This window comes from Scardinius erythrophthalmus, assembly GCF_964197995.2.
Source record: "Scardinius erythrophthalmus genome assembly, chromosome: 2".
In the NCBI taxonomy this organism is placed as follows: domain Eukaryota; kingdom Metazoa; phylum Chordata; class Actinopteri; order Cypriniformes; family Leuciscidae; genus Scardinius; species Scardinius erythrophthalmus.
Genome location: NC_138222.1, coordinates 7,351,174 through 7,369,829, shown reverse-complemented (window position 1 = coordinate 7,369,829; position 18,656 = coordinate 7,351,174). Strand labels below are relative to the sequence as shown.

The 18,656-nt window shown below is 39.2% G+C and overlaps 1 protein-coding gene across 6 annotated transcripts in view; it reads right to left on the bottom strand.

The window, feature by feature from the left end:
• The window catches only part of sbf2 (SET binding factor 2), a 137,277-nt gene that overhangs the window by 88,954 nt on the left and 29,667 nt on the right, over nucleotides 1–18,656 (bottom strand). For all 6 annotated transcript variants that reach the window (XM_081393517.1, XM_081393519.1, XM_081393520.1 and 3 more), the window contains exon 3: nucleotides 10,436–10,573. In XM_081393517.1, the coding sequence (XP_081249643.1) occupies nucleotides 10,436–10,573 (138 nt within the window). The remainder of the gene's footprint in view (nucleotides 1–10,435; nucleotides 10,574–18,656) is intronic.

Genomic DNA, 18,656 nt, shown 5'->3' with positions numbered 1-18,656 from the left:
GTGACCAAAAGTAGTGTTGTCCGAGCTGGTGAGTTATTTAATGACAGAGTGGAAAAAGAACAGCAAAGAGCGAACACTGAAGACTGAAGACTGAAAATCCAAAGTCCTCAGAGGAGATGGACAGTCTGATGGGGGATTGCAGGGCTTTGTTTCTTAATTCTTTGTTATTCACCACTGATAAATATCTAGGTTGAGGAGTTGAGAGAGCATTGGAAAATAATGCATAAAGATCAAATGATTGCATGTTTTCAGAAATCACTGCTAGAGCTGAGCTTATAGATAAGCTTAGTCTGTATAAAGTGACTGTCGGTCAGAATACAGGCTCAGTCCGGTTTCCTAAAAGAAACTAAAAACAGCACTGCACTTCAATACATCAAATGCGATAAAGATCATGAGGTCAGCCGAGCAGCGCGAGAAGCAAAGCATAAGAGAAGCAAACCAAAGCGTGACAGCGTGTTGACAGAGTTAGTGTCGCAAAGGATGGAGAAAAGTTAAGATAGGCTTGCATGACGAATAGAGGAGTGACCCATGCTGGGTGTTATGAAACCACAAAGGGAACCTGGAGGTGCTGGTCTATTTATAGATTTTACTTTTGGAAATTGGGTTTGTTTTTCGTGCAAGGGTCTTGTCCCAAGGGCTGAAATGCTATTGAAATGAATCTAGGCTCACATTACAAGTCCTGCTTTAGTGAGTTGAATTGTCTCCATGTGAGTATTTGGAAAAATTCAATTTCCTAAATAATCACATCCAAAGATGCAATCAGTGAAAAAACAAATCATAGTAATTACACCATGTACAACCCAAACATAGTTTATGGGACAACGGGAGGATTAAATCAACGACAAACTATCAATTTAGGCAAAAATGTAGTAGGTCAGAAACTACATACCAAAAAAAAGAAAGAAAAAAAAAAATGTTCCTAGAAATGTACTTTTTTGTATTTATGTTGGTTTCCTTTGGTTTAAAGAAAAACTCACATTTATGCTGAGAATTGTCTGTTCATAACCAGGGATTTTTATGCTGGAGCTGTATTTAGGATAATTAAAACCAAAACCATCATCAGCTCTTAAATCATTAAAGTCAAAGACTTTATCATTAAAGTCAAAACAACTTTTAATATAATAACAATATCGTGGTGCAACCATGAAGTGAAAAGTATTAATAGTTTTTAGTTTTTGGGGAGTCACACCACATGACATTTTGTCATAAAAAGGTCAAATTACCAGATATATTAGGGTTGTCAATAGATTACATTTTTTAATCGTGATTAATCGCACAGTTATCGTGAAATTAAGCATACACCATTTATCTTGTTTAACATGTTCATTTTGTCATCATTTGCTATATCCAGCAAAGTAAACCAGGTGATACTCACAAAACTGTATTTTATGCAAGATTTCTAAGGTAAATTTAGGTGTCTTTACAAAAAGGGACACTTGGAGACTCCAAAAGGACACCAAATAACCAAGTGATGCATACCTATTACAGTACACAAATCCATTCAGAATTACTACGCACAGCAACATACACATTATCACAAAACACTATCCTGAATGTGTGTGGAAACAATGTGAATGTACTCAAATGTGTCTTCACAGTTTTTTTGTGGTGAAGGTTTGTGTGCGCATCAATATAACAGACTCACATGTGCTTATGATACAGCTCCCGTTCATCCATCCCTTGATCGCAATCTTCATCTATCAAAACTTAACTAGAAAGACGCTAATTTGCTTTATCCAGCAGAGAAAAGTAGTTTGCGTATCATCGTATCATCTGGCCTTACAGTGGTGGGATGTTTTATCGTTTTATTCAGTCTGTATTTCAAACAGCGCGGCGCTTGAGCGCTCTTCAGAAAGAATCACTGAATATGACAAAGCTCATGTTTTAAGGTGAAACCCACACTGGAATGAATAATTTGCTGAAAACGCAATGCAATGAGAGTCTGTATTCTCTCTGTCATCTCTGATGTAATCAGCCTGGGCTGCGTTTCCCAAAAGTTGATTGTAAAGAACACAGGTGGCAATGGTCTCCATGATCAACTTGGTCTCACAATGCTTTTGGGAAACGCAGCCCTGGTTTTCTTTACATTAGCGCTGTTTTGGAATTATTGTTTGAATGAATTTGCTTACTGTATCATTTGACTGAACACTTTCGCAAAGTTTAGCTGCTTAAAATGATCTGATTGCAAACAGAGAAGCGAAAATGGGTTAAAGGTTTAGAAGAATAGAAATGTGCGCCAACCAGTTTACAGGTGTAAACATGTAATTACTGTGTGATTTCATGTAATATTCTATTTTTTTGAAATCCTGTTTTCGTGGGTTTTATGAGCTGGAAGCCCAAATTATGTACAAATAAACAACTAAATACTTGAAATCGTTTAAGTTGTGGGCCCTGAATCTATAATCTATGGAAGTTTAACGTTTTGAATGGAATTATGGAAATAAATAAACTTTTCCATGATATTCTAATTTTTATATATATATAAATATTATAGCATTAATAATGACAAAAAGCAGACATCGTTATCATTCACCGATAAGGAGGAGAGGTTTTGCCCGCGTCACCTCCCACTGCTCACAATCTGCTTCTAATTGTCCGGTTTGAGTCAGCGTCAGGCCTGCGAGCTCATAACGATACCTACCTCTCAAACCCTGCTGTCTAACCCCCCGCACTGGAGTCCATTTGATTTGCTCAGACAGTGAAAACATGCCACAAGATCCACCACATCTTATCAGTGGGAGCACAGAATTAAAATACCCTCACAGATGGGAAACACATTTCAAGCTTATTGGGAGGATTTGGTTCAATTATGAAGAAAAATACATTCCAATGCTGCCTCTTCCAATCTGATAAAAGAACAATATCTTTCAGTGTGTCATGATTTTTACATTAAGTGGGCTTAATGGTGCAGCTTTAGGAAAGTACGCAACACCTGAAATGCTTGGTCCTGCAGACGTGTTAAAAACATTGAACGCATTAAAAGAAGCCCATAAAAGGTCAGAAACGGAATGGAGAGAATTGTGTACTTTTAATGACTTTACTCCAAGACTACCACATACAGTTCAGGGTGATTATACCCTGAACCCGAGAAAACCTAATGGATGCAAAAAATGTGTTTGGACGGATTTCTGAAATCATTCATTTTCATATACAGTACGCTCGTGCTTTACTTCCTTGCGATGTACCCAGTCCTGATATAGCATAAACTGTAGTGCCGTCAACATCTTCGCTAAGCTCCACACTTCTAGGTTACTATTGCTAACTCAACAAGCTTTGCAAGCACCCCATAGGAACGAACTAAAGATTCCTGTGAACATTTCAGTAAAATGGCTCATACAGTAAATGGTAAAACTTGATTGAATATTATTCTTATGTTGGTTGGATGCGACGGTTTTACACCTGGTCACTTCATGCCTTTTCTCTGATCGGTTAGCTATCCGGTCGTGAAAAGACCAGGCCAAAATGCTTTCGAGAATGCAAATTCCAAATAAAACTGGACAAGTGTAAATGCATCTGGTTGTTAAAACCACAAATGTAAATTTTACTCCACCCAGAATTAAAAAAAATAAGCGTGTGAGAGCATGTTATAGGCTATATGACATGTTATAGCCAGATATAACAGCACTCCTGCGCTACAGATGAGTAGCTGAGTATCTCTTCAGCAAGCCGATATGTAAAGCCGATCGCAAATGAAACTGAAAGTAAGTTGCAGATGCTCAACACCCAATCATCTTCATTAAAAGTAGTTAATTAACAATGTGATAAAAATGCTGAGACTGCAAATCAGAATAAAGAAAAAGGCCTCTTGCAGTTGACTGGTGCGGACACATTTATTATTGTTTGGCGAATTTCTGTGGCGAATCCAGTCATTTTAATAGGAATCCAAGCGATTAGGAATTTCACTGCAAAAAGCTGAATGGTTTGCATTTAGAGGCATGGATGAATAGTATGTGAATTGGGACGCAGATATACACTCCATGGGTTAAGAGACCATATAGCATTCACGTGACATAAGGAAAACAGTCCCAGGAGACCTACAGCATAATGAGATAATGGGCTATCGTGGTCACTATGTGAAAGAAGCCACCCTGCATTACGAACTTCTGGATAAGTCTATCAAAGAAAAACAGTGAAGAGGAGACAAAAGCAGACAGATTGAAAAGACCTTTCCGAAGACATTAAGGCAGTGAGGTTGCGACTAAGAATGATTCTTCAGTCTTAATGTGCCTGATGACACTGTGAAGTACTCTTCATGGGTGGTCTTCTCTCTTAATCTCCCACAAGGCTCAGTAGTTAAGGATGTAATATAAATAAAGAAGATTTACAGTCTCACCGAGAAAGAGAAAGACAGAAAGCGATAGAGAGACAGGGGACAGAGAGGAAGACAGCGCCAGCCAACAGCTGGGGGTCATCAAAGCTCAAAGACATGACGTGGTGAAGTTCCTGCCAAACTGTTTTGTAACCTTCTGGAACCACCAGCCTCTAAATACAAAAAATTCCTGCTTTTATTGACCGTTTAATTACACATTCTTTATCCTGTCATGAGTTTGTTTATTTGTACTCAAGTAAAGCAACAGGAAGTTAACAGTAAGTCAGCATGCTGGCATTCATGTAGATGCTTGTGGCAAACAGGCTGATTCATAGTGAATCTGCAAAGGAAACCATTAAACTTCTAAGCATTTAAACAGTAAGCAGTCTGCTTAACAAATTAATGTGATTCACAGCATCGAAATGCTAAGTTTTGGTCATGATGACCCCACATCCTGAGTGTTGAATTAGGTTAATTACACAAAATGCCACATTGCCGGTACTAGGATGGTGCTCTCAATAGACGTGGAATGTCGGAATGTGATCAACTGGTTTTCCTCACAATTGCGCCATCATTTCCACAGGTAAAAAAAAATAAAAAATGAATACATTCTCTAGAGTTCTTTGGTGACACTTTGAAGTGTCTGATAATTAAACTCTCAAAAAAGGCAAATGTCATTCAGTGGTGTCTACAAGAGTGATGGTTATCTGACCTGCTTTCTGAAGAACAAGAGCCTGTTGCGACATTCTAAATGATTTAAAGCTGTAAAGCCAATTACCTTGAGCATCCACTACTCTTTTGAAGACATCACTAAATTTTTCTCCTAGAAAACAACAGCAGTGTTGCATTTGCCCACAGCAAAATAAACTTGAACTGAGGAGCTTGACTAATGCACATTATGGGCATGGCTTTGCTCGGAATCTCACCACCATCTTATGAAAAACCTTTTAGGCACACACAGTAATAACGAATGTGGTAAAATTTACTGACATGACACGCACAAAAAAGTGCAAAGCATTATGGAGAAATATAGCTGGAGGTAGCAATTGCGGTAACAAGTAGGTTCTGTACCAAAAGTATGATGCAAATAGTTAAAAAATTAAAACACATTGAGGTTGGACCATAGACGACATTATGAGGGATTTGAACATACAACCTTGAACAAGACAAAACCTTTTCCTATATCACCACATTCTACCTGTTGGAAACGTAACATGTTGAGAGACAACATAAAATTATAAACGGCAAAAAAAAGCTGATGATTCTTCAGGCAAATTGTAAAAGAATAACAATACCAGGCAAGAATAGCACAAACATCTAACTCAAATTTGGTGACAACAATGCAACATGAGTGGCAAGAAAAATGGATCATCACACTATTCACACAATTTTACAACTTTCCTCCAAATGTATCTAGGTGGTGCCATACAGTATAGGGATCTCCCAGTCACGTGACCTCTAGCCGCGTGTCAGCCATTTTGACGGAATACTTCAGCGCACCTACATACATGAGAATGCGGATTATCACATGTTTTATGACTGCGAATTGATTAAAATAATATAATAGTATATAATGGTCACTGTATTAATTATCTTGAGCCTGCTGTAATGTTCCTATAAATAAATTTTCTTTCCAACTGTGCATTCTGAATAATAAATAGGCTAAATATATTTATCCACTAAGCTGCAGCAGTCATATGCTCGTCTTCCCATTAACAGTTTTTTTTTCTTCTTTTTCTGACATTTCTTACCTGTTGGGTTTACATTTTTTAATCAAATTGACTATAAAGATTGCTTGTGTGTGCTGCTGGTGTTTATTCCAGTCTTTTAAAATAGTTGAATGAATGCTCGCGCTCGTGCCTAGTAACGATGTTAAATAGGCTAACGTTAGGCTATTTAATCAATAATGTACACAGGGTAGAGGAGAATGACAGTCAACTACTTTGAATATTATAGCATTTTGGGCATAAACATGTAAATAATGAAAAGATTGACATTGAAAAATGACACAGAATGATTAAAATTTAAATATTTAATTCAAATAAATAAATGTTCGTGGTTCACACTGATGTTTTTCATTTGTTCTCTCACACACTTCAGCGTCACGGTCACTGGTTTAGACGAACACTGACCATTATCTATTATTAGCACAGCGGCCGTCAGCTGGGCAACTCTTCACGTCATGTCATCACAAAAAGAAATATACAAGAGGAAGATAAAGGAATTAGTAATCATAGATCCTTATGAAGCACCACAAGTTATTTTTACAGACATTAAATGTGTAGAAAAACTTCCTGACATTGAGTTCGGTGACATTTACAGCTAAGTTACCTTATTCACTTCCCATCACGCTACACCGGAGCTTCATTAAAAGCATACACAAGCTTAGCAGGCTATCGGTATCACAGCATCGCTCGGGCATGATAGAAAAATAGGTGAATATAGAGCCATATTAGACATTCTCTGGTGAATATTTCACGACGACCTGTATTATGACCAGCGGTTAAGGATTTTCTATACCGTCAAAATGGCTGCTCCAAATGGCGTGACGCGGGACATCCCTATACTCCCAGCCAGAGAAAGTAGAAAAACAATAATAAGAACTCCAAGGTAAACAATACGCACCTTCAGCGCCTGGCCCCTAATAAAACCCAAAAGCACTTTTGGCCAACAGCAGGGCTGAACAGCTGTCCTCATTGAAATCTATGTTTGCTATCAGAAAGATGATATGATGAATTACTTATACTGTTCTAGAATTCTGTAAGACCTGGTAAGAAGGATGCAATGTAATCAATGAAGGTTATACTTCATGCTCTATGATTTCTGAAGTAAACCAATGGCAAACACTTCAAATACAGCCACAATCAAAAGGGTCCAAGCAGGTGGAAAATGTCCCCAACTGGCAAATTTGGCAGAACAGAGGCTGTGGATACAATTGTTGACCAACCATTTACCACAAAACATGCTGAGATGTGTTGAAACATGTTATATAGTTGATCTACAGCGGGGCCTGTAAGAAATACATATGTCTGATAAAATGTAATTGCTGCCGGCAATCATTTTTTGTTCATCTGTCCAACTGATATTGTAGTATGTTAGCACTTGTAGCGAAGAAAAGGCATGTCAAATTTTAACTTCCTTACCCAAACAGTTTTTACGAGATTCTCCTTGTTACAGACTCCCTCTAGGGGTGAAACTTGGCATGTGTCCTTCAAGCAACCTGGTTTCCATGTGTAATTTATATGGACATTCAGAAAAAGTAGGCCCATTAGTCAACATGTTTCTGCCAAACAACTGATGAACCTGGATAACTTAATTTACAGAAAATGGCATGCTTAAGACTATACTCTGCTATACACCTGGGGCCAGTCGTGGCCTAATAGTTAAGAGTCTGGTAACCCGGGTTCGATTCTACCTGCAGGAAATGACTGAGGTGCCCTTGAGCAAGGCACAATGAACAATGAAAGGCTGCCCACTGCTCCGGGTAGTGTGTCCACGTTTTGCAGAGTGTTCAAGGGTCACATGCAGAGGGCAAATTCCGAGTATGGTTTACCATACTTGGCCTTCACGTCATGTCAAAATGTCATAAATAAATAAATTAAAAGTTCTCTATTTACCCCAGAGGTGGATAAATCAGAGATAGGCTTCAGTGCTCTTCTTAGCTTAGTGCGCCTAATCTTCAATAGCTCGAGGCTCACTTCCACGCTGCATCGGTTTGCCACATAAGAGAGGAAAGCCCTGGCAATTAAAGATTAATCCCAGATTTTTGCCCTGATTTACAGTCTGGACAAGTCGACACTAGTTGTCCAAAGTCGGAGCTAGTCTGCAGATTTGAGTTGAGAGATTTCATAGAAAATCGCGTAGTGTATCAATTCACACTGCACTGACAGATGCCGACCAACGCAGACAATCACCAGATTACAGTTCGTCACTTCTCAGACATTCCACGATGTGACAAATGCTGACCAAACACATTCAATTAGCGAGAACAAGTGCCGTCCAGCGCCAGACGGCAACAGGGGTGACACTGATCCGACAAAGTGTTTATTGCCTTTGGTCGGCATCTATCGGTGCAGTAATTAGCGTTATAATGGGCACAGACTCCGATTTTTGTAGCTTCATACTATGATTTCATCCAGTCATAGAATATCTAACACTTTTGATATTTTCAGTCGATTTTAGAACTCATATTGTTTGCATTTGCCTTGCGTCTCCTGGCAACAAGGTGTATGTCTCTGTGTGAATTTGTTATGTCCGGAACCTTAGTCGTTTAGTATATGGAGCCCACTTTTTCTCTGTAACCAATTATAAAGTCGGCAAGTGTATGCCTAGTGTTTTAAAATCTGTTTAGATTTGAAAAGTTGTGTAGTGTATTCCAGTCTTAAATTGTGCTAGTACCTGCTTGACCCTTATAACCAATAATGCCCCAGTACAGTAGACTACTTCAGTCAAGGATACAAATTTATAGGGGATGCGGGGTTCCTTGCACTCCAGGACTTTCACTCTATGCTGAAACTTCTCAGCACAGGAAATTAGAAATTAACGCTCAACATTTTTTCTCTCACAATGTGGGACAACTGGTAATCTTCTACAGGAGCTAGTTTAGTCTAGTTTCATGAGGGGCTGAGGTTGGAACCCTGGTGGGCACTGGGCAAAAGTCAGGAATTACAGCTGCATTCTTTACATAGCTGTCCTCCAACCGCAGCCCCTTGGGGTTCTCTTACAGCGCTTCTTCTTTCCTTCTCCTCTCTGGACAGTGAACTTTAAGATGCAGCAGCAAAATATTGTCCATCCTGGTCGCAGCTGCCATCACTGAAAGGTTCTCCGACTGGTTGTCTTTATCCTTAGAAATACTGACTTTCTCACCTCAATCAACTTTAAAATATTTTGAAAGTACTCTAGGCCATAAAGACCAATTGAAGAACTTTCACTTGCAATGAGCAAAGAGTATCTCAGATTATTTTCATTAGATGTATAAATGCATATATAAATGGATTCTTTGTTAGCTGCTAGAGTTCTTACCAGGTCAAGAAAATATGATGACATAACCCCAATTTTAGCATCTCTACACTGGCTACCTGTTAAGTTCTGTATCAAATACAAGTATTGCTACTGACTAGCAGGGCCCTAAATGGTTTAGCTCCTGTGTATTTAACTGATCTTCTATCGCCCTACAATCCACCACATTCTCACCACAAAACTCAGGACTTTTGGTAGTACCTAGGATATTGAAGTCCACTAAAGGAGGGAGAGCCTTTTCGCAACTGGCTCCTAAACTCTGGAATAGCCTTCCTGATAATGTTCAGGGCTTAGACTCACTCTCCCTTTAAATCTAGATTAGAGACACATCTGCGTCTAATAATGTATATAATAATGTACACAAAACCTTGCACTCCAGTTATATAAAATTAAAAGCACAATACATTTCTTGCTTGAAATGTTATGAAGAGCAGCTACGTTAATTATTTTCCATTTGCTTTTGTGTTTCTACATTGGGATGCCCATTCTGAGGTATCTAGACATAACGCCAGTTCCAGTTTGGATCCTGCCTCTTACAAAGATTTCATACAACTCAACACTTGTAAAGAGATTACGCCAGGATTTCAGATGATGCCAACTCTGAATCATCATACACAACTAACCAAATTCTAATATATATTGTAATCATTATGAACACAACTTAAACTTGCTTTAATGAGCTCATTGTTTCTGCCTAAATGAATACATGATGTTAGCTAACTGTAGCTAAATTGTATTATCTTACAACTGTACATTTTTGACATGTGGAAATTATTTTGACAGTCACCCGTCGACAGATTACTCTAAATTGTAATGTAGAAACATGCATTTTCTGTAAAGCTGATTTGAAATGATATGTATTGTGAAAAGAGCCATACAAATAAATGTGAATTAAATTGAATGATTGGTTGAATAACTAAAAATGTAATTTCTTGTATCTTCCACGTGATGATGCTTTCCAAACTTGGTCTGATAAAATGTTTTTTTTTTTAAACGAACCAAAAATTTACTACGACTAAATTAATCTAACATAAATTAATTTTGGTACTAGCTCATACAGTTTATACAAGTAGACCCTTATAATAATAAATATGTCCTTAATCTCACCTGTAGGTTGACCTCTGCCTCAAAGAAGGTCAGACAGGAGCAGTAGTGTCGTTCTGAATCTATGTCTGTAAGCACCACTGTAAAGAATGTCGGGGGTTTCCTCTCACGAGACAGCCTCCATCCACCAGGCTGGCAGAACTGTAAAAGCACCAAAACAAACAAATACTGTTAGACTTCACTCTATACAGGAGTCTGACATTACCAGAACATCTAGTCCGCACAAAAGCAACCAGTAAATTATGGTTACCATAAGAGATGACATCATTTGCACAGAGAAGATCACAGGAATTGAAATTGGGGTTGTTGAAAATCATTTCAAACACCTTTCAATGTTTTGACAGGGATTACTGGAATGCAGTATGAGGCTGTTAAGGTACATCAGTGTGCATTGCAAATCGGCTAGTGTGTGATCATATGCAGGATGTGCCACTTCAGATAGTACATCCTCTCATCAGAAGGCAGGAAACGCCACTGAGTGCCTCAGTGCCCTTCCAAAAGCCCCTCCATATCCATTCTGTTACACAGAAAATCCCACTAAATAAATCTGGATAATATCCTAACAGACTAATTGTAGATTCCCCATACAGATTTGCAGATGAGTCCTGCTGCTGAATCCATGCTGCTCAAATGCTGTGCCACAACAAAAGAAATCATTCTATATGAGTTGTAAGTTTGCAGTCTGTGTTGAATGTGATGCAATAAAAAGACAGCATACTGAAATCGAAAGTTTCTGAATTGGATTGAATCAAGTCAGGTATTAATTTGCAAAAATATGTATTTCTGCACATCACAACTATCGAGTGACTGATGAAAGATTTCAGAAGCACAGTAGCTTTCCTGAAGCTCAAACATTAGAGCAGTAGCTCCTAATCCCGTTGGTGCAGGGCAGGGTGTCCATCCCTGCTCCTGGAGGGCCACTGTCCTGCATAGTTCAGCTCCAACCCCAATTGAACACACCTGAACCAGCTACTCAAGGTCTCACTAGGCATACTAGAAACATCCAGACCGGTAGGTTGAGGCAAGTTGGAGCTAAACTCTGCAGGACAGTGGACCTCCAGGACCGAGTTTGGACACCCCTGTCTTAGAGTCTTGCTGATGAGTTGAATCAGGTGTATTTGATTAGAAATACATTTAAAATGTGCAGTGCAGAAGGTTCTCCAGGACCAGGATTGAAAACCACTGCAGTAGAGCATGGCACTGGCAATGCAAAGGTCATGGGTTCGATTTCCAAGAACTGATAAAATGCAATGAAAGTCACTTTAGATAAAAACATCTGCCAAAAGCTTTAATGTTAATGAAAGTGGCAGGCAATGAATAGATGCTTTTGAAAGACTCTCCTGACAAGCGGTACAGAGATAAGAGAGAACAAGTCATTAGACTAAGTACATCTGCTGTGTTAGTGCTCGAGTTCAAAGTGGCTTGGCAGGCACAGTGAGGTTGGATCACAAATAGCGGCCTGGCAGGTTAGAGAGGAGGAAGAACAGGAGAAGGACAAATCAAAGAAAGTCAGGGATTAAGATGAAAGAGAATTGGGAAACTACTGCATACAGCACAAAGACAACTTTTGACTTACGGATGGGCAAAAGTGATAAGGTGAGTGGGTGGAAACATGATAAAGAGTGATGGGAGAAGGAACAAGAACGAGAGGGACAGCAAAAATGAAAGACAGAGCGATATGAAATGTGTGTTGGATTGACCTCAGGGCTTGAACCAGGATGTTAGCATCCCGCTGCAGCCACAATAGAAGGCAGGAAATCTGGAACACTGGCAGGCGAAGACGGAAGAGTGGGATGCTCCTTTCCCTTGTCAGATTGGGAAAGGTTCCAGGAAAATTACAGGAAAATATGAAAATATTCAAAATATGCGATAAATTCCCCGCCAAATCTAGATAAACAAATAATGAGAGTGCATACATGGGTTGAAAATGTGGGACAGCAGTGCAACAAAGACCCAAAATGGACTTTAGACAGGAAAGATGCTATAATTTGGGACAAATGACAATGCATAACCTAGTGAACATACTGTTCTTCCATTCCTCACAGCTTCATTTTCATTTGCCTTAAATTTAATATGACACGGTCTATAATTGTGGAGATGATGTTGTATATTATTATATTATTACATCAATCCCCCTTGTTCCAGAGGCGGTTATTATTCGAGTGGCCTGAGGCTCTTAGCTAAAGAGGCTTGGGTCTGGCATTGATTCAAATACTACAAAACCCAAGCCTCAGTCTGAAGTGTTTTGCACGTGTTTGATTTAGTTCACAAGACAGAACATCCAGACAGACAACAACTGTTTCAGTCTGATCAACTGGACTGCAATCTTATTTTTACTGTAAATATTAGCTTAAGTTTAACATTTAAGGTCAATGAAGTAGTTCAGGAAGAAGGCTAGGATTGGTGGGGAGCTCTAGGACAAGATGTTTCACACAGCAGGAAAATAAACTCAGGCTACAATGTGTTACAACGATCGGTTATTGGATTCTGTTATCTGATGACAAACATTAAAAATGAAACAAGGGATCGAGGTAGCAAGGGACTGGTTCTTTAACCATGACTGTGATAAGAGGTCTTTGTACTTAATGTCTGTTTGGAGCATACAAAAGTGAAAGAAGTCTAAAGTTGAACCTATCTGAACTTTGAGCGTCACATTACAATGCTTCACCTGCAGACAAGACGTTAGCTTGCCGCTTCGCTCCATTGGAGAAAGTTGACACGAGTCACATGAACGAGTTCTCAAAACTGAGCTTGCACTCTTGCAACCGTGAAACAGCTGAGTAATATCACAGAGAACACAGACCCTTTCCTTAAATTAGCTCTCAGTCAAGTGACAATGGCACTCCGTCGTGTTCTACCAGTCATGATGTCAGAGGGCTTTCAATTACACAGCTGGCCTTGTCAGCGAAAGTTCCTCATCATGTGAGAAATGAGTGGCACGTCCACTCCACAAACAAGACACAAGATCTGCAGCTTGACCTGCTAAGAATCAGTTCGGTGGCTAAAAGCATGGAGGACAGAACAACCATATTAGATCCTCGTCTGCCTTGTGCTGTGTTCCGTTACTTGCATCTCTGTTTAATGACAGCCATAAAAGGCAGAGGACTGCTGCCCTAGTTAGAGGATAAAGCAAGAGCCGCCACTATGATTGCTCTGGGTTGTGTAACAGTACATAAGCTGTAACAGCAGAAACGTATTCCTTAAACTGAATTGATTTTAATGGGCTACTAAGTTAAAGTCCCCCTGTGGTGAATGGTGTTTATATGTCTTTGTGGTGTTTTTAATATGCTTTAAGAAAAACCATGTGCAAATTCATGTCAACACCATTGCTGAGTATGTTCTCTTTAAAACTGCAGTGAATCAAAGACGGTCTCAAAACGCGGTTTGAAATCGCTGGTGTTTCTGACGTCACAAACTGCATTGTAACCAATCAGGTCAACGTGTGATCGTCAACTAGTGGATCTCTGAGCTGGTGAGAGGGAGTGGAGGTGGGGCTAATTTGCATATTCATAGAACCGCATATATTAAATGGGGCAAGGGTGTAGAGTTACATTTAAGCTATTTTAAGGCATGGAGAACATTTTTTTTTTTTTCAAGGAAAAAGCTTTTAAATATGTAATTTTGGTGATCACAAATTAGTTTAAAGGGATAAAATGATTGACTAGAGGGGGGCTTTCAGGCTATACAATTAATCAAATATTGAAGACTCAAATGAAAATAGTTTGGCAAGGAATTTTAAAAGCCAAATCATGGTTGCCTCCACTGCTCTACTTTGTGCCATCCAGTGCTTCACACTCCATTCCAGTAGGTGTTAGATTCTTCATCCTCTTCTGACATTTGAATGGCAATGGGCCAACCACCATTCAGGACTGGCGTGTAAAACACTGGATGGCACATAGGAGAGCAATAGAGTGGTCAACCCAGAAGTTATCATCAACCTGGTTCCCTCGACAAAAACCCCAACAGGAATTTTCCATTGGCTTTTGGACTATAGCAGAAAATAAGCTCTGTGACCAACAAATGCTTATGATTCTTGCATGTTTTGTTCATCATCAAATATTCACAAATGCACACAAATTACAATTAAATGAAAATATGTTTAAAAACACAAATACAATCGGTAGAAATAAAATCTAAAAGTAGGCTATAAACAAACTACACCACGGTTACATGACTTCAACATCACTATGCTCTTTCAGTTTTTATTTAAAAAACAGTTTCCCCTGCAAATTCAAGTTAGAATAGCTAGAATGGCAAGAGGGCGTTATAAACAGAACGAGGCTGTGAAAGTGGACTAGCAAGTAGATGAGTTTGTCTTTTCGGCTGATTACGTTTAATGTCTCTGGCAACCTCTGTAGTCCCATTAAGCCACTTGTAAGCAACTGCCTTTTTCGAGACAACTAAAAGCTTAAAAAATGAGTAGAATGTATTACGTCATGATCATTTTGAACTTGTGTTAACCACAGACCTAATTTAAGCCTTTTAACTGAAAACCCATTCGAAAAATCCATTGACTTAAAGACGATGGAACTAGAAATACTTGTTTCCAGGTTTTTGGCCTACAAAAATGTCATACCTGCAGCACAAAATGGCAGCCACCACACATTTACTGTGGTTGATTTTCACTCAGAAAATGGCCAAATAAGCTGAATGGACTTTTTTGCTGACCCGTGATTGGGTGTCAGCAAAACCAGATACCTAACCAGATATTCAATACAATTATTTCCTTGTGTTGTGGAGAAGAAAGAAAGTCAAATAGGTTTGAAACAACATTAGTAAATTATGTTATATTAAATAATTATCATTAAAAGTGTCAATTACGCTATTTAATTTAGGCTCACTTGAACACTTCCATTATAATCAATAAGGCAAAAACAGTATAAATAAGATATGTATTTTTCAGCATAGGCAGCTGATTCACAGGACTTGAGGACACTGCCTTAGAATTTAGCCAAAACACACAAAAAAAGTATTTTAAGACATAATTGAGCCTTTGCATCGGGAGCATATTGATGCCTAAAAAAAGCTGTCCAAGTAGGGAGTGTGTGAGGAAAAGAGAGAGGGTGTGTTTTCATAAGGTGTGAGAATATAGATTATAAATGGAATAGACACTTATTGACCCATCACAAACTTCTCACCAAGGTGGACAACAGCTGAAAATCTCACAGGAAGAAGAACAATAACACTGGGGAAAGAGGTGTCAGCACTAGTCACTCTCTGTCAACACTGTACAGTTTTATCAGAACGGGCAGCAGCTAATGCTGAATCCAAATACGGGACAGTCTATTTCTGTCAGCCACAGACCAAGGGTAGGAAATGCTCAGCTGAGCCAAGATGGAGACCCCATTCTTCTGCCTGAATGTGTTGAACTGAAGGAAACCTGGAATAACCTGTGATGAAAACACTTCCTGAGAACATCTTCAGGGTCAAAAAAAAAAAAAACAGTGTTTTTATGGACCTAAACCATCAGAGCATGTGCTAACAGATCTAAATTACCCACAAAACTGAGGTAACACATGCAGTTTTCACATTACCAATACGACTTTGTTCTAAATTCAGCTATGGTCAGGATATTTCATATGGTCAGTTATGCAATACCGCACATATGGTTCACTTTAGGGACAGATATTTTTAGTTAGTCAATGGGGATGCTTATAATTTACCAGAGTGGGTGGAGGGGGAGTAATGTGGAGACACTAAATACGCCAAACGAGCAACATATTGACAGCATCGTAATTTCATCATGACCTGTACTTTATTGAGCTGATGACAATTGAAGCATGTCAGAAATGCAGAGGAAAAGGCAAACGGCATGTCCTCGATCTGGTTAGAGTATAACGTGTCATTCACTTCAGCCGCACATTTCCCGAGAGTAGCTCATACAGCTGGATCAGTCGTGCACTTCACTAGTCCACTCCTCTGGGGAGATTTCCTCACTTGAGATGAATTTCCTTTTAAAAAGAGTATAAATTGAAAACACACTGACATTTGAACGGGTGAATTTTAGCCTGAAAACGTTCGATCCTAACGGCACAAACATGCAGCAGTCCTCAGAGAGTTGAGTGATGTTTCACTCTAAACATTTTGCTTTCAGTTTGTATTCCCAAAACAGCAGTGGGGGAAACACTTTAGAGATCCTTGGAACTTCCCACCATTGCCCGGAATACGGCAATGAATTTTACTTCATAAAAAAAAAAAAAAAAAAAAAAGGATAGGACAGGTGGTAGCACGTTCTTTACAAATACAAAAGGTCAGCTAAGGTCTATTGGGATGTTAGCAACAACTTTTTTCTCTTTCACACAAGAATATGCAGTTTTGCCCTGTTGGTGGAGCTCAATCTCAACTACACTGTTTTAATAGATGTGAAATAATTTAACTAAAATACATTCTACAACATTCTCGGTTGCTGTGGTGCTCAGTGATTTTAGCATGTTGCTATGTAGTTGTTGTTATGTTCTAAGTGAGAAAAGCTCATCCCAAAGTCTCTCTGAAATTCCTCTCAAAACATGGCTTGGGTCCATTGTTCAAAGTAAGACAATGTTTTTTTGTTTTATTACCAGTTTGATATGGTGCCAAGTCTGATCACTTATTAGGGAACATATCCCTATGCAACAGGCTGCTTGTTTTGAGGTCTCATTCATGTCCATAGCCCACAGTGATTTGACTGATTGAAGTTATGCACCAGGGTTGCTAGGTTTGTGTAACAAAAGCAGTCCAATTGCTATTCAAAACCTGCCCAATCATGGCCAAAACTAGCCAAATCACATTCCAGTTGGGTTCCCCAGTAAAAACAGTGTTCCAGGGGGTAGAAAAAAACATGACAACAGTGTCAAAGTAGCCTAATTCCGCAGGAAACCCCGGACTTGGCAACACTGTTATGCACTGTTGTTTAATAGAGTTAGGGGTATATACACATCCCTAAAACCAGGCTCACACTACAGGAGTTTTTAAATCTTAACTGATTGTGAAATCTGGTTGCATCACGCACATTAGGAAAATCTTCACAGATTTTCTTCTTTCAAATCTCAAACCTGCAAACATTTGAAAATCATGGCGCATCACACACTGCGAGATATTTTTAAAGTCCCCCTGTGGTGAAAATCGAGCTTTTAAATGTTGTTTATAAGTCTATGTGGTGTTTTTAATATGCTTTATTAAGACAAACCACGTGCAAATTCATAAGTCAGCACCATTGCTGAGTATGCTCTCCTTAAAACTGCAGTGAACCAAAGACAGTCTCAAAAACACGGTTTGAAATCGTGTTTCTGACGCCACAAACTACATTGCAACCAATTACGTCAACGAGTGGATCTCTGACTTGGTGCGAGTGAGTGGAGGGGGGCTAATTTGCATATTCATAGAACCGTGTATACTAAATGAGACAAGGGTGTAGATATACATTCTATTTCTATTACATTAGAGTCACAAGCTATTTTAAGGCATGAAAAAAAAATCAAGGAAAAACTGTTTAAATATGCATTTTTGGGGATCAAAGATGAGTTTTAAGGGATACAATTATTGACTACAGGGGAACGTTAAGATTATCATGCCAGATTTAGTACCTCACGAGACCTCACGGGGAAGCGGATGTAAACAAAATGGATACTGTGTCGAGGCCACCTTCTGTGGAAATTATATGAGGAGACATTATAAAGGTAGCCGTGTTGTTGCCTCATTTCAACCAGCCGTTCCTCCAACTCAGTTGCCCACAAGCTGCTTTTGTTGTTTTGCGGTCGCGATTTCAAAGTTCTGTCACTTCCATCTCCCTGTAGACTTGTCTCTCATTGGCTATTGTGGAAGTACTGACATATTCATCCTAGGGATGCCACAATTCTCAATATAATATTGAACCGTTCGGTACGATATCCACGGTTCAATACGCGTTGGTGAATTGTGTTTTTGTTTGGTTTTACGCTTGAATAATTTATGTGCATTTTATTTCTCTCCGAATTGACTGTGTGTGCCTGTAAGTCTACGAGCTGAGATGAGGAAACTCCTCCCCGCGAGTAAATATTTAATCACTATGCTCTAAAGTTAGGGGGCGCTTAACCATCACTCCACACTTTAACATGGCGAGCAGCGGTGAAGTGAGGCCACAGTACGAGGAAGCGCCGGCGTCTTTCAAATCCGAGGAGTGGGGACATTTCGGTTTTGCCGTTGAGTCGAGGAAGAAAAAACGGTAAACAAAAAAAGACTGTGCGTAAGCATTGTTTTACACATGTAG